Source organism: Natrix helvetica, assembly GCF_964273705.1.
Source record: "Natrix helvetica genome assembly, chromosome: Z".
Lineage (NCBI taxonomy): Eukaryota > Metazoa > Chordata > Lepidosauria > Squamata > Natricidae > Natrix > Natrix helvetica.
Window position 1 is genome coordinate 22,992,384 of NC_138554.1, and position 17,065 is coordinate 23,009,448.

At 43.1% G+C, this 17,065-nt stretch overlaps 1 protein-coding gene across 1 annotated transcript; it reads right to left on the reverse strand.

Moving 5' to 3' along the window:
- Positions 1 to 1,812: 1,812 nt before the first annotated feature.
- Positions 1,813 to 12,586, reverse strand: LOC309381206 (germ cell-specific gene 1-like protein). The gene is made up of 6 exons (XM_081931942.1): positions 12,375 to 12,586; positions 10,433 to 10,960; positions 5,562 to 5,609; positions 5,042 to 5,194; positions 4,154 to 4,265; positions 1,813 to 3,301 (listed from the first exon to the last, which is right to left on the reverse strand). The coding sequence occupies exons 2-6, from the start codon at positions 10,740 to 10,742 to the stop codon at positions 2,953 to 2,955; spliced, it is 972 nt and encodes a 323-aa protein (XP_081788068.1). The 5' UTR covers positions 10,743 to 10,960; positions 12,375 to 12,586; the 3' UTR covers positions 1,813 to 2,952.
- Positions 12,587 to 17,065: the final 4,479 nt, after the last annotated feature.

The window sequence follows — 17,065 nt, forward strand, 5'->3', positions numbered from 1 at the left end:
ATATATACAATCATAGTATACAATTTATTATAACATGCTGTTATTCATATATATTCTTCAATATAGCAGCCTTCCAGGAACTGACCATAGCCCAATGTCTCTCTAGTAATAGCTCTGCAAGGCTGAAGGTGAGATTCTTTCCTCCAAACTTTTAAAGGTAATGCTTGGTTTAAGTGTGAACCAGACCCATTCTGGAATCGGGACATCTATCTTCTAAACCAAATTGTTAGGGTTCAGAATAAGGAATCTCTGCCCTCCCCCACCTCCAGTTAAATTCTCAGGGAAGGACAGACTTCTAGATTGATTCTGTTTTGATGGATTATTTAGGCGCACCAATTACAACTCAAAATTACAACTGGACGAGAGATAAAGGATTTAGTTCCTTGAGATTAGGATTAGGATTAGAGCCAAATTCTCTGTTCCTAGGAACAGAAGTTCCATTCCTAGATTCTGCTCCAGGGTTCTTTCTCAGCGGTCTAATTTATGAAGAGGAAGACAAAGATTTTTAAATGGTTTCTATTAAGACAATTGGAAATCATTCCTACTTGCCCACTTATGAGATCACATAAGGTTCTCTCAGGGGATCCTAAACTGCTATGGTGGGCTTCGTACTTCAATCCCCCTGTTTGATTTTTCTTTTCTCTTAAACAAAAATGAGGAGCAGCTGGAAACTTCCTCCTCCCACCCCTCACTTATGAAGCAGACTGACACTGATTAATTCCTTAATTTCTTTTATCAATCAGAAATTAATGACTCTTGCTCTTCCTTCATTCCCTACAGATGAGAAAATTGCATGATGCTAAAGCAGATGAGATTAACCAGACAGCTACAAATGGGTTTCGGGGGAGGGAAGGGATATTGGGGGTGGGGGGAGGCCAGGCGAAGGGAGCAGAAGCAATGCTGCATGACAAAATAATAGGGGGGGGGGATGAAATTGCAGGGCAGAATTTCTGATCCAATCATTACTTGGAATAGATGTGGGAAGCTATACCTACTCTATTACTCAACCATACTATGCACACACTATGTCACAAAAGATACTTGAGCATCTTTCGATAGCAGAGGTTCACGTCTCATGGGAATAATTCTACAACAGTGAAAGCTGAATTTTGGCACACACGTTCTCCAAAGCGCTCTTACCAAACACTTCACAAAACAGTTGGGATGGATGACAGAGCAAGATATGGGAGCCCCGTCCTGTCTCCCCTTTGTACTACTGAGCCAACCTCCAAATAGGAGAAAGCAGAAGGCAGGGGTGTGTGTGGTGGTATAAATGAGCATAAAAACTAAGCAATGATTTTTCACACTCATCTGAACTACTCCTGTGTTATTGGAGAGGATCTTGAAAATATATACATATACTAGCCATCATACAGGCCAACTCATCCTGGATAGATGCCGGTTTGTTCCATAAGAAGTTGAAATACACCAAATGGAAAGAGGTCTATCCGAGATCTACTTTCTCTAAGGTCTACTGTATCCATCAATGTAAGTGAATGCCCCAATATCTAAGTAAGATGAACAAAAGAAAGCCACTGGAATGACTTTCAGGGGATTTTGACCAAATTGGCCCTAGGAAGACACAAGAAAAATGAAGTCTCTACAGCAGACCTGATCTGTAATGATCTAACAGAACACTGCATTGTACAGTTGGGAGACAGGTTACGTGGAGAGATAGCTCATGATCCATTTTTATTTGGTAGGATATTTTTTCAATGATCTCCCTACATCCATAGAAAGATCTCCCCGGAAAAAATATGTATGACTTAATGGTGTTTCTAAGAGAACATTTAGAAATGAGAGTGGGAATGATAATAATACGGGCATTTTGATTCCAATCAATGCATGGATGATGTCTTAAACTTTCCTGTACAGGTAGTTGTTGGTGAGATTAATGACCTAATTAATGGTTACAGTGTAATGAGCTGTTTCATTAGTAATTTTCCATCATTTCTTGATGACTTGAAAACCTTTTGGCTAACATGCAAAGAGATAATATTACAGAGGATACGAACACTTAGTGGCACTTGTCCAAATGAGCCACCAGCTTTCAGGAATCAGGCAACACTTCTGGCAAAACTTAACTGGTGGGTAAGACAGGTCTCTTTTATTTTGGCAAAGCTTCCTGTAATTCAGTGCCCAAGATCAGTCACGAAGGTCGATCTCCAAAATCCATTTATTAAGGGGTCTTTGCAGCTCAATTGTCTTCACCTGAGACATACAACAACACCCATCACATCTCAAATCAATAAAGCTTCCTATCTTGTCTGCTATTGTTCTGACAGGGAGGTTAGATCCCTGGATCTGGTAATCTTGTCTTTTTAAATCTTCAGAACTACCTCAAAAAATGGTGAGTTCTAGACCCATGAAAGTTTACCCATGAAAGCCAGCTGAGTGATTTTAGCCCAATTACCAGGAGATGGTGAATTCTAGTCCCACTTTAGGCATGAATGCCATCTGGGTGACTTTGGGTCAATCACCAGGTGACAGTGAGTTCTAGTCCCGCCTTGGGCATGAATGCCATCTGGGTGACTTTGGGTCAATCACCAGGTGACAGTGAGTTCTAGTCCCGCCTTAGGAATGAACACGGTGTGGATGATTTTGGGCCAATGACCAGATGAGTTCTAATCCCACCTTAAACATGTAAAACCAGCTGGGTGATTTTGGGCCAGTCTCTTTCTCGGCCAACTCACCCCACACGGTTGTTCTTCTGGGGAAAATAGTAAAGAATATTGCTATGTTTGCCAGCTTGAGTAGTACTATATATGAAAAAAACATAGGGTAAAAACCTTCTTTAAAACAGGTCCTCGATGATCAGCTATGAAAGTTACTGAGAGGTTCAACAGGAAAGAGAGGAAAACATCATTAAAACTAGATGCGCGAGGGAGTGAATGTGAGCAGGAGAAGAGAAATGATGGGCAAGGCTCTCGTTTTCTACACCACCTCCTCTCCTCAGCAAGGTTCCCCATCATCCTCATCCTTGGTATCTCCACTGTGACACCTTGGGAGGCCAGAATATCCTCCTGAACACTCCTTTCGGCCCCCACTGAGAGCCAAGCGGCCGGGTGGGCTTGCAGAGAAGTCTAGGGATTCACTGACACTGAAGATGTACTTCTCCCATAGGAAACGCTCCAGGTCGGGGTCCAGCGCCGGCGAGTTGGAACCCCGGATGCTTCCTGTTGACGCTGTGTATTTCTCAAAAATCTGCCGACGGTACTTGAACTCCAGAATAGTCTTGGTGTAAGTGTTGAGGGTCAGCACCGAGGCTGACATGCAGAGAGTGAAAGAGAGCCAGGCCAAGCTGTGGGGGAGAACATCAGAAGAGGGTAAGCAAAGGAGGAGAGAAGAAGACTTGAATCCTTCGGCCATTGGTACCTTGAGGTTTTCCTCAATTGTCCATCAAAATTCCCAAACATTTATCCACCCACTCAGATGCACCGCTTCATTCATCTACAAAGTTTCCTCATCTCCAGAATCTCAATATTAAGGCCAAGGTCAACGTCTCCTCTATTATAAATAAAAACAGGAGCTTCGGTTCATGAATTTTAAACATGCTCAGTTGCAGAGGTGTCTGAGACAGTCACGACAGAAGTTGTGATTGGGCAATTAAAGCCCCACCCCTTTCTTGGCCCACATAAAAAGAACAAGGATTCAGTCATTCAACCATGGCTGCTACCCTCTTGACTGTTTTGAACCCTTTGCCCGTGGACACCTATCTCCCAGTGTTTTAGAATCATTCTTCTTTTTCACGGTCATTTTTTGCCAGTTATACAAGTAAGAAAACAAGGCTCCTTGAGTTATTAGACAGCTTCCTCTAAAATATCTCTGGAGATTCGGGATTGTTATATTTTGTTGTTCTTGCTCATTCAGATTTACGCTCTTTGTTTTGCCCTCCACTGTGCTATTGTCATCAAAAATGAGCAGACTATACGTTTTGTAGATCTGGATCTCGTGCTGTTTATCACAGGAATTTACAATCAGCTACCTCTTAGGTCGTATAACTATTCTTGGACACTTCTGAATCTCTTCCTTCCCCCATTTCTAGTTCGATCAGATCCTTTCTTTTCTTCCATCCTGACCTGGTCCAAAGAATTACAAGACAAGGTGGCAAACGCTAAAAGGGAAAAGATCCTCCTCAAAACTGGCTACTCACCCAAAGGACCATCCATAATACCATGTCTGGGGCCTCCAATCTTTTGGCCCCAGGTTTACAGCTACCTGAAAGACAGTCATGTACATCATGTGGGCCACCATGCCCAGGAGACCTGTGGAGAAGAAGAGGCCCATAAGCCACAATTCAGCCACAAGAAGAGGCCTATAAGCCCATTCAGCCACAATTCTTCTGCACCCTGGAAATGTTGCAGGTAGCAATCAACAGCCCAAGTGGGCAAGCAGACATGCCCATATACATATATAGTACATACACATGCAAGTTGTGGATTGATTCAACAAAATCTAAGAGTAAGGCTCTCCCCAGTGCATTCTCTATTAAAGAATGGTGGTGTAGAGTGGGGAAAGGAATGATGGGAATATACATGTACTCTTAAACTTATGACCACAATTGGGACCTGAATTTCCATTGCTAAGTAAGGCAATAGCAATAGTAATAGCATTTAGACTTCACAGCAACTCTAAGTGGTTTACAGAGCCAGCACATTGCCCTCAACAATTTGGGTCCTCATTTTACCAACCTCGGAAGAATGGAAGGCTGAGTCAACCTTGAGCAGGTGAGAATTGAACTTCTGGCAGTCGGCAGAGTTAGCCTGCAATACAGCATTCTAACCATTGCGCCACCATGGCTCACGTTACAAGGCAATTATTAAGTGAATCGCACCCAGTTTTATAATACCTTAAACACACAAACGCACACACAGCATTAATTAGGATTCCCTAATCATTTTGGCCACTTTGCTAAGAATTCTGGGAGCTGAAATCTACCCCTCTGAAAGTGGCCAAATTGGGAAATCTACAACAGCACTACTTTCGAGACATATCTGTCTACGCAGAATAAAGGGATGGGCAGGAGGGCAAGTGGCAATACCTGACAAAACAGTGATTACAGCTGCGAAAGCGTTGATCTTGAGACCGTCAATGAAGTTGGCATAGTAGATAGCATCTAAACACATCAGCAAGAATCCAATACTCAACAGGATGATATAAAGAAATTCGGAAGCAACCGAGAGCCACAGCACTCCTGCAGGAAAAAGAAAGGGGTTATGGGGGAAGAAAGAGGCTAAGCTGCTTTGCTACGAGGAAAGGAGATGATGGCAATGACTATATAATTCTGTTACCCCAGACACTGACCGAAGCTTTCCTACTTGCTCTGCTTATAAGATTCAAGAGCCCATCTGGGATGGACTGAAAAAAATGACAACAGCAAAGGCATTTGGAATGACTGAGTGCAGGGAGGGGGACGGCAAGGTTTTTCTCTCTTTGAGAAGGCAACACTTGACTAGTTAAATCTTAAACTCAGAAAAATAAGCTTTGCAGTACTTACGGAGTTGCTTCCCACTCATTTTGCACCTGCGTGAGCTGGCCTATTTTGCCACCCAAATTCTCACCTTGTTCTGACTCTGGAGGCAGCTCAATGAAACTCCGACACTTCTCCTCTGGCGTGAGGGGAACAGTGAGAGAAGACAATGACAAGTTAGCCACAGCTGCTGCTGTACGTGACAATGAATGCCGACATTTTGAGATGCCCTCCCCTGCCCTCAGGAAAAGGGGATCGTCCGGTTTCTGCTGCTGACTAGGTAGAGCTCAGCAAGAAAGGGCACAAGGTTGAGAAGACAAAGAGATATAGCAAGGGACCAAAGAAAGAGTGCTATAGTCCAAATACCATTTTTCCTCATCTACAGTAACTTTCCCTAATCAAAAACACTCTAAATCAGGGGTGTCCAAGCTGGCTGGGGAATTCTGGGAGTTGAAGTCCACAAGTCTTAAAGTTCCCAAGTTTGGACACCCCTGCTCTAAATATCTTGGATTTTGACTCTCAGAATCCCTAGCCAGCAAAATCCAACCGGAAGCTTGGGAAGTTAGAGGGCATTTGGGTTAGGGAAGGATTAAACCACAAGTTGTTTTGAATTTTAAGGTTCTCAGTTTCTCTTACTGCACTCTAAATTCTGATTCACAAGGTCTTGCAACATTGTCAGGCCACTGGGCCCTCTTATAATAATTGGGAGTGCTAGCTACATTTTCCATAATGCCATGAAGGAAATGTTTTGGGATCTGTGCTGAGAAGTCAAGCTAATGAACATTTCTATCTTCGGACATTTCTCAAAAAATGATGTTCTTTTCCAACTAATTCTCCAATAAAGGTAAAATTTGGGTCTACTTCCTCCCTTAAAATAGGATTTGACTGGCTACAGGTAGTCCTCAACTTATGACTGTACATTTAGTGCTGGCTGAAGCAACTATGAACTTACCTCGGAGCTACTTGCAACCCAGATTTGAAGTTTTGATGATCATTCCCCAATCAAATGACCGAACTTCAGACACTTGGCAACTGGGGTCCATTTACAGCAGGGTTCTCCAAACTTGGCAGCTTTAAGACTTGTGGACTTCAACTCCCAGAATTCCCCAGTCCACAAGTCTTAAAGCTGCCAAGTTTGGAGACCCATGATTTACAGCCATTTGAGCGTCCAGTGGTCACATGACTTCATTTTATGACAGTTATGCTTTTTATTTCCAGTTTTTCGGAAAACCATGACTATAATGAGTTATCGGTTTGCTTTGTGATCAGTGCATTTGCTTAATGACCACTGCAAGAAAGGGCATAATATTAGGTTGGTCCGACTCTATTATAGTCATGTTAAAGACTATCTCTACTGTGAATAATTCTGAACAGTATTGCTTATTCATAGCTAATTTTACCTCCTTTTAATCTACTAAGCATGTTTTCTGAGTTTGTACAATACACCAAACTATGAAACTGCCAGGTTTATTCAACATAGGTAAAGGTTCCCTGGCACATATGTGCTAGTCATTCCTAACTCTAGAGAGCATTGCTCATCTCCATTTCAAAGCCAAAGAGCCAGCGCTGTCCAAAGATGTCTCCGTGGTCGTGTGACCAACATGATTAAATGCCGAACGCGCACGTAACACTGTTACCTTCCCACCAAAGTTGGTTCCTATTTTTCTACTTGCATTTTTACATGCTTTCGAATTGCTAGGTTGGCAGAAGCTGGGACAAGTAATGGGAGCTCACTCTGTTACGCGGCGCTAGGGATTCAGACCACCGAACTACCAACCTTTCTAATCACAAGCTCAGCATCTTAGCCACTGAGCCACCGCTTCCCATTATTCAACATACTAGGCTTAAATATTACTGGTTAGTTGCAGTTCAGTGTGTTATGCAAACAAAGGCCCTCTTTTCCAAAATGTACAGTTATTTTGTGTAAATTAAACAAAATTAGAGAGAGACTGCAGTACTCTAGGGAAGTTGTTTCTGTACTGTCTGGGAATTCCAAAAATTGTACTTCAGCAATAGATAAATGGGAGTACCATTTTCGCATTTCTACTTCAAAATGATTTCGATCAAGGCAAGGATTGCCCTAGATTTGGAGGAAGTGAAAGAGGATGATTCTTTGGACAGAGCCTTTCATGTATGTCGTGCATCAAACTGCAACCTAAATGTCTATGGCAATCTCTTATTTTAGTTGTGTCCTCATATGAGATGGTGTAATGCAGCGGTCCCCAACCTTTCTGGCTTGGCCGCCTGGACCAACGGGGGGAGGAGAAGATGGTTCTGTGTGAGTTGCAGTTGTGCACATGCAAGTACACACAGCTCCATTTGCAAACCTGCGCAAGAGCCAGCCATTCACAAAAAGGGAGCTTTTGTGCACAAGAGCAAGTGCCCATCGCTTGGTCGAAGGGAGCTTCATGCGCACACACATTCACCTGCTGCTTCTGCAGCCTGATTCCGAATGGGTTCCAGCCAGGTAGTGGGGTATGGTCCAAGAGTTGGTGTAATGGGCTGTGAGAATAACCTTGAGGAACAGGAGGAAGCGCTGCAGCAAAAGCAACAGTCAAATAAAATAAATTTGAGTCCAAATCAAGAATGTAATTTGAAAAAGCATTTCAGACTTGATCCTCCCTAGAATAATGGCAGGGAGAGAAGAGGCTCATCCAGAGTTGCAATATTCTGTTATTGTACCTATAACAAAAGTAGCTTTTATATTCATGTCTTTAGTGTTCAAGTCTGGTCCAGCTCAAGGGCCTTGGACTCTTCCCTTAACACAGGGGGCGGCAACCCATGGCTCTGGAGCCACATGTGGCTCTTTCATCCCTCTGCTGCAGCTCCCTGTCACTGGTCAGCTCCACAATAGATATGGCTTTCAGTTAGGACAGGTAGAGGAAAAAGAACGCTAGGAGGAGACTCTGGTAGGTGAGCCAGACTTTCAGTTGGCTCCAGAATTTAATGGGGAGCTTCCAGTTAGGACCTTTGTGGCTCTTTGAGTGTTTAAAGTTGTCGACCCCTGTCTTAACACAACATAGGTTTTGCCGTGGATCCAACCTTATACATATCACTAACCATACTGTTCAAAGTACAGGTAGTCCTCAATAAATGACTAGTTGCTAAACAACTATTCAAAGTAATGATGGGCTTCCCCGGAGCTACTTATGAACCATTTTCAAAGTTCTGATGCCTGCACCCACATACCTTGTATTCACCCGACCACATTTTGATGCACGGCAATGAGCTCACCTTTACAGTCTCCCGTAGTAACATGACTGCGATTTTCAGGTGGTTTTAACCAGTTTCTGACATGTACTTTTAGTTTCTGGCAAAAGAAGCCCATTGGGGAAAACAAATCTACTTAACAACTGCTATACTCGCTTAATGACTATGGTGTTCATTTAACAAACACCGTAAATAAGATGGTAAAATTGGGCATGGTCACTTAATGACCGACATGGCCGTAATTCCAAGCTTGATTCGTAAGTCAAGGACTGCTTGCACAAGCAGGTGATCGCTAAGGGTTGTAATCAGCACAGCGCCTCAGTACAGAGAGGTCACCTTGTCTCCGGTCAATGAACACTGTGTTCCAAAATCTTTCTAATTTAGACAATAGCAGCATCTCGTTCTTTCCACTTAGAAAGTTGGACCAGCCCGAATCACCACCATCCAGAATTGGCGGCCAGAGTGTATCCACTAATCACTGACTTTAATTCACCCCACATTAAAACAATGATTCTCCAAAGCACCTGAGGGTAGAACAAGAAGCAATGGGTGGAAACTAATCAAGGAGAGAAGCAACTTAGAACTGAGGAGAAATTTCCTGACAGTGAGAACAATTAATCAGTGGAACAGCTTGCCTCCAGAAGTTGTGAATGCCCCAACACTGGAAGTCTTTAAGAAGATGTTGGATAGCTATTTGTCTGAAACGGTATAGGGTTTCCTGCCTAGGCAGGGGGTTGGACTAGAAGACCTCCAAGGTCCCTTCCAATTCTACTATTGTATTGTATTTAATGAGGACAAGCCCCCCTTAAGATCTCTTTAGTTGGTCAGAATAGGGGTTGGCAATGAAGAGAACCCCGTTTACGCAGCATACGTTTCTCCAGGGCTCACAGATCTGCGGAAAGCACTTTAACACAGCTGTCTGGCTAGATACGGGAGGGAGAGAGCAGGTGCCAAGATTTGCAAAAGAACAAAAAAATCCAGGATGGGGATGAAAAAAATCTACCTCCAATTTTCACACAGAGGGCTGAGTATACCAAGGGCTTTGGTGACATATTTCCCTGCTTTGTTCAAGAGAAGAAACCATAGTGCTAGTAGTACCCTCATCCTAACAACTCATTGGAAAAAAAATCCTGTGTGTAACCAAATAGTTTTTTTTAAATTATCTGTTGTATTTATCTTGTCCTTCCTCCCAAAAGCTCAGGTGGGTTCTTACAAGCCTCTCCCTTCCCACTTCCTGTTTTATATTCCAACAATACTCCAAAGTTATCAGATCAAGAAAGAATAATTGTGTAAAATAAAGTCGGCCCAAGGGCCTCGCCAGGGTTTCTAAGGATATGAATACTAAGATTTCACTTTCTATGGTGCCATTTGTTATTATCATTGTTAGTTATACTGCATCACACAGAGTAGGACAAGTTTCTGTGACTAGTAATTTAGAAAGAGGATCCCAGACAAAAGTAAAGGAGAAAGAAGTAAGAAGATCTGGATGGGGGGAAAACTTACTTGTGTTCTTACTTATAAGTTGGCCATATAATTTGGGCCCTTCTTATAAAACTCTACTTGTTAAGGTCCTTTGGGGCCCCTTGAGGTTCTCCTACAACATCGTCTACATTGTTTATCTAGCCAATTCTCTCCCCCCCCCCCACACACACACCGTTTCCTTCTTAGGAGCTCACCCCATGAAAACATTAATGTCTAACTACAAATACAGTCATGGAATCAATTGCCCAGGGATGTGACCCTCTTTAATACCTCCATGATGTTCTTCACACGACAGCCAGAAACCGGTGTGGAAATACTGAAAAGCATACTTGTCTTCACCCGTCTCCCAGATGTACTGGACTTTGTGGGGATCCACCGTCTCATTCGTATCCAGAGTCTCGTTGCTGTTGCTGGGTGCGCAGTTCCCTTTCTTGACCACTGAAAGGCAGGGTGATTTCACCACTTTGTGGGTCCCTTCACACCAATAGCTGGTGCTGAAAGCCGACACAGAAAAGCAGAGGGCAAGACAGTTGAGGCCCAAAGAAAGCATTGAGCGAACTCTTCGGCTTAATTGAATCATCGTTACAATTTCCCCAGAGCTACAGGAAGAGACAAGGGCTGGTCCTTGAGATCAAACCCAATTGTTCAAAGTCGCTCTAAGTGGTGGATCGATTAGACGTCTTCTGGGTTTAGTGGATAATTCTGCACAAGAGTCCAGTGGCAAATTGCTTCTCCAATTTTCATCATTCCCTCATCTTTATAAGCCAAGAGTGGGCTGCATCCAACAAAGCAATCACCCTAAAGAAAAAGAAGCATGTCAGAATTTGGAGCTAGATCTGGTTACTTGAAGATATAAGGATGTAGGGTAGGAACCAAAGTTTCCCAAGGAACAAATGGGATCCAAGATCAGAAGGAAAAACACGATGGGCGCTTACATTCCAAGGGTTGTGTGCCAATGAGATTGAATGAGCAAATAAAGAGATGGGAGCCATCAATCCTAGATGCTGCCTGATGACAGCTCCTCATGTGACTGAGCAAAAGATACCATGCAGCTAATCCTTCACGCCTTAATAGATTTCAGGGTGTGTATGTGTTTGTGGTAAAAAAGATGGGAAAGGTAATAGGGGGGAAAATGGGTTATAAATGGAAGGTGACAAAATTCTGTGCTCGCCCCCCCAAAAAAGTCTGATATAGCTTCTCTATATTATCACTCAAGGTTTGTGTATATTATCAGCAAGATAAATGGCCTGTGCTGAATTAAAAAGATCTTTTTTTAAAAAAAAAAATTTTTCCTTTTGACCAGCCTTTTCTTTTTCTTTTTTACTCCCCTGTTAATAAGAACAAAACCTTTCAATCTGAATAAAAAGCAGAGACAATCCTAAACCCTTGCTAACGTTGAAAGACCATCAATGAATTTAAAGCAAATGTTAAAAGTCCTTTGGCGTGCCACAGAATCTACACATTATTTAGGATGCTTTTCATCTCTTTTCTGTAACTAGCAAAGCCTCTTTTGAAGAGCTGAGGAAGCTTCCCCAATTATGGACATCTTTTTCCAACCTTCCATCATCACCATCTGCCACCCATATAGTTACGAGGAGTTGATATAGATTTCAGGGAGTGAAAAATCTCCCCCTTAAGCTGCAGAAATTAGCTGGATGGGGGCACTGTCTTACACTTCATACTACTAAATTTACATACTAAAATTTATCTTCGGCTATTACAAAAAGTCCTAGAAACTTCCAGAGGCCTTACCTAACTCTAAAATGCTACCTTGGAGACCCCTGATCAGAAGCCAATACTCTTCAAGGTGAACAATTAGCTATTCTGCCATGTCAATGAATCTCCCACCGCATTTCCCTTTTCTCTCTAGAAGAACAGTATGGGAACTAGGCAAAACATTAAGGTGGTCCCAGTTTTGGGAGGAACCCAAGACCCCCAAAAAAGCCAACCCATAAGATTTAGCTTCCTAAGCACTCCACAGTTTATTGTGCCTTACAGTGGAAAGCCCAAACCTGGAATTCCTAATTATTTCAAATGCCTCCCTCCACTTTCTTAAATCTCCTTTAGTTTGCTTCCCAGCAGCTCTGTTGGGCCCATCAGGCTCTTCAAATCTATTTAAAGTTGGATCTTTGGGTGCAGCCTGTCCAAAGCAAGTGACTTGCTTGGCCCCTGCACCCACAATGCTGCCTCTCCTCGGGATGAAACAGCTCACAAGATGCCTTGTGGATCCTTCTTTAAGAATTAATTCTCAGTCCTCTTCCTCTCCTGAATGAAGAAATTGTCTTTGCCGAAATCCATGGCAGCTCCTTTACAGTTCTCTCCCACAAGGTTGCAAACTCTTCTTCTTCTTCTTTTAATTATTCATCACAATTACAAGCCACAAGCATGCAGCGGGCTGTGTCAAATCTTTGGAGTTCTGCCAGTTCAAACTGTTGCCCAGAAGGAATGTCAAAAATCCAGTGTTCGTGCTGAGGAATAATGGAAACAAATGCAGGAAGAGAGGAAATCTGTATCTGGAGGAGTGGCACTCTTGTCAGAATGGTCCAGCAGTTCACAACCCCCCCCCCCCAAAAAAAAGAAGCAATTTGAACCGTGAATCAGGCTCTTTATTGCTTGGAGGGAGCTGAAAAACTGGATTGCGAAGAGTCCAAAATATCGCCCATTAACAACAGCTCACAATGCCCCTTAAATTATATCAGCCACAAATATCCCCATTTAAAGAAAATGTTGGATGTTCAAATTCCAGGAAATTCCCCTTCTTTAACAGATCCAAAACAAGGTTGCTCAGGAAGTGATCCCAAACACAAGTATCATGGGTGTGATTCGAGATCCCTTGGTTGATGGATGAGACTAATCCTGGAACATTTGACCAAATCGCTCCTAGAACATCACGCCAACAGAGGAATGAAGGTCTATCCTCTTAAAAAAAGAAAAAGAAAGAAAGGAAAAGATATTTAGCTGGTGCTAATAGACAAGATGCAAGGATCTTCAGCAGAGAGACAGATTCAAAGAGCAACTCCCAGGAGTTCACCCTGCACCTTGTAAAAAACGCTTCTCAGTCGCTGCTCAGTAGGAAGAATCTCTCTACACCGGCTGGGCTGACTGGAGAGGTGGCATAAGCAGGGTGATAAATGAGCAGGCAGTGAAGAGCTTCGGCACCCTCTAGTGCGACACAGTCCCTGGGGGACAGGAATCAGCAGAGAAGTGGAGCAGCAGCTGATTAAAAAAAAACAAACCACATACACACAACTTCATTAGTGCCAAGGGGGTACCAGTGCCAAGTTTGAGGGATTAGCATCTAATAAAGGAGAGAGGAGAGGAAGAGAGAGCATTACAGAGCCCGCTTTTTAATTCTGCATTCAATCAGCTGGCTCCTTGAAAAGGATGAAAAATTGGATGCCGAGATGAGGGAGTAGCCGGGTCAAAGGTGACAGAGTAGACTGGAAGAGGGAGAGAAGGGAACGAGAGAGGGACAGAGGAGAAGGATAGAGACTGGCAGATCAGGTCATGGTCAAGGAAGACCGATCAGTAGAAGAGTGGGCTGGTGAACTGGGCTGATCAGCGACACAGAGGGATTATTATAATACGAGTGAAAGATTTCTACCAAACAGCATTTGGGGAGGTTGAAAACATTATTGAGGTCTGACGTTTAGAGAACAAAGGATTACAGCAAATGTACACAAGCATTATTGCCTTTTGTATTTTTCCTTTTGGCTGTCCTTGTTCCCCATTTAAAACGTCAGCTCTTGTTTAGCAAGCATGAGTACATAGGAAGGCCGGTCAATATAGAGAACGAATGCTGAGATAAATAAGGGAATATTCATCCCACAGCTCAGAGCTGGGAGGGATCAATCCATACATAAACAAGAGTGAATAGATTGGATAATATGTCAGTCCAAAAACTGATATGTATCATATTTTGTGTATATTTCACTGCCCAGCCAGCTCTGCGTCTCCCTTATGAGATATTTAATCTTTATCTTTGGATCTTGGGTCTCTTGGGATTATCATCTGGCTGGCTATAAAGAGATTGCTTTTGTGTGTCCCACTTTCAATACGATCAACATGTTAGGAAATCAAAGCTGGCATAGACTTAAACACAGCAAAGTAATTAGAGCAGAGATCTAATCGGGTCGACTGGCAGCCAGAATGCTGAACTTCTAAAGAAGAAGAAGAAATAACAGTCATGCAAGCTAAATGGAGGACAGTTGGGAAACGGGAAGTGTATGGGCATTGCGGGGTACAATGGGAATCGTCCATTTTAGGACAAACCCCCCTCCCCAAACTTCCGATTGGTCTGTTGGGCCTGTTTTTTGTCCTCTCTAGGCTCCAGAGGCTTTCCTGAAGCTTGGGGAGGGGAAAAAATGGCCTCCCCCGCCCCTCCAAAAGGCCGACACACACATGCAGGCCGGAGCTGAGGGTTGCTGAGAGCTGCCGTGCCTGAAATTATGGCTCCGTGTGCCACCTGGGAAAAATGCATACAAAAATAAGATAAGCTGCAAAATAGACTTAACACAATGTAGAAAACGAAGACAACCTACCACTCCCCAAATTCCCTTCCAAAATCCAAGTAAAAGCAAAAGAGGACTTGGTTTGCTTTTGGTACTCCACAAAATATTATTCCGCATCTTTCATCAAAAAATCTCCCATTCCCAAATCCAGACTATAAGGGGATTAAAGGCATCTCAGCAATTCTAGTAGGGATTTAGGAATTGGTCACATCCCCCATGTGGCAGACATGTTGTTCCCGGACAAATTTACTTACAGTAATACCTCAGTACTCAACTGCTTTGAAACTCGTCAAATTTGGTACTCAATGCATTTGATATGGAAATTTTGTGCCGGCACTCATTGTTATAATACAATAGTAGAGTTGGAAGGGACCTTGGAGGCCTTCTAGTCCAACCCCCTGCCTAGGCAGAAAACCCTATACCGTTTCAGACAAATGGCTATCCAACATCTTCTTAAAGACTTCCAGTGTTGGGGCATTCACAACTTCTGGAGGCAAGCTGTTCCACTGATTAATTGTTCTAACTGTCAGGAAATTTCTCCTCAGTTCTAAGTTGCTTCTTTCCTTGATTAGTTTCCACCCATTGCTTCTTGTTCTACCCTCAGGTGCCTTGGAGAATAGTTTGACTCCCTCTTCTTTGTGGCAACCCCTGAGATATTGGAACACTGCTATCATGTCTCCCCTAGTCCTTCTTTTTATTAAACTAGACATACCCAGTTCCTGCAACCGTTCCTCATATGTTTTAGTCTCCAGTCCCCTAATCATCTTTGTTGCTCTTCTCTGCACTCTTTCTAGAGTCTCCACATCTTTTTTCCATCGTGGCGACCAGAACTGAATGCAGTATTCCAAGTCTGGCCTTACCAAGGCATTATAAAGCGGCATTGTTTGTTTGGTACGACGCACAGAATTTGTCGGTGTTGGCTGCCTCATGATTCACTATCCTTTTCAGCTGAAAAAAAGGGTGATATGTTACTCACGTGGTTTGTTTGCTACTTGTTGTTTTTAGTGCTGGTTGCACCTCCTGGAACCAATTGATGACAAATACCAAGGTAGCACTGTATTTATTTTTGTTAAATTTATTTGCTGCCTATCTCACAATCGGACTACTCGAGTAGTTTTTGCATTGTCAGTTCAGTCATATGAGGAAAATGCCCACAACACACTTTCAAAATTCAGAGTATTCCACCCTGACCCAAAACTGAGAGGGTGCAGGCTGATGTATCTCAGTATTTTAATTTTTTTTAAAGTCTAAGCACTTCATGTAATATGACGCTTGTCCATCCCTTAAGTCCCTCTGAAACCAATTGGAATCAGGCTGCTGTACCGGAAGAGATTTATCTAGCCTAATCTCCAATAATTACAAACAGCCCCTGTGTTAAGAATGTCCAACTTAAGGACAATATCTAGATATGAACCGGCTGCCTATTACTAAAAATGGCAGGTGGCATTCTCCTTCCTTCAGTCGACAAACCATGGAAGTCATGCAATGGGTTTAGGAATTGCTGAAGCTGCACATTTTTAACAAACAGCCTGTTTGAAGCCATTCCTGAAAGCATTGTGCAGCTTCAGTGGTTCATTGATTTGAGGAAAAACAATACCATCATCCCAGGGGTGAAATCCACTTACCTTTGCTACCGGTTCAGAGCAACGTGAGCGCACACGCGCCACCTCCACACATGTGCAGGACCTTCCGCGTTTGTGCAGAGCGTCAAAATGATGTTTGGGTGGGTAGAACCTACTACCGAGTATGCCTCACAAGCGAGTAAGCAAAAGTGAGGAAAGCGAACAGCGTGGGTGGGATCCGCTTTACCACACAATTTAGATTAGCTAGAATAAAATGAGGAACCAGATTGTTGGGGGCAAAATTCTGACTCTGTAAACTGCTTAGAGAGGAAAATGAAGTAGTATAGAAGTCTAAGTGTTACCCTGTTTCCCTGAAAATAAGACCTCCCCGGATAATAAGTCCAATCAGGCTTTTGAGCGCATGCGCTAAAATAAGCCCTCCCCCCAAAATATTGCAACACAGTAGCAGCCATGAGATGACCACGATCGCTGCCTCCTGCACCTCAAAACTAATAAGACCTCCCAGAAAAAAAGGCCAAGTGCTTATTTCAGGGGTCAAAAAAAAATAAGACTGGTGTTGCTATTGTTATTGCCTCACTGAGTTTAAATGGACTCCAGAGGATAGTAGAGGACAGGAAAGCCTGGAGAAACAATTGCGCAACTAACAACAACATTGCCTCCCTGAGTTGCAGATGCTCCATCACTGGAGTTTTCAATAAAAGATTTGACAACCATTTTTCCAGAGTGGTATAGGGTCTCCTACGCAAGCAGAGGGTTGGACTAGAAGACCTCCAAGGTCACTCCCAGTTCTATTGTTCTATATTCTGTAT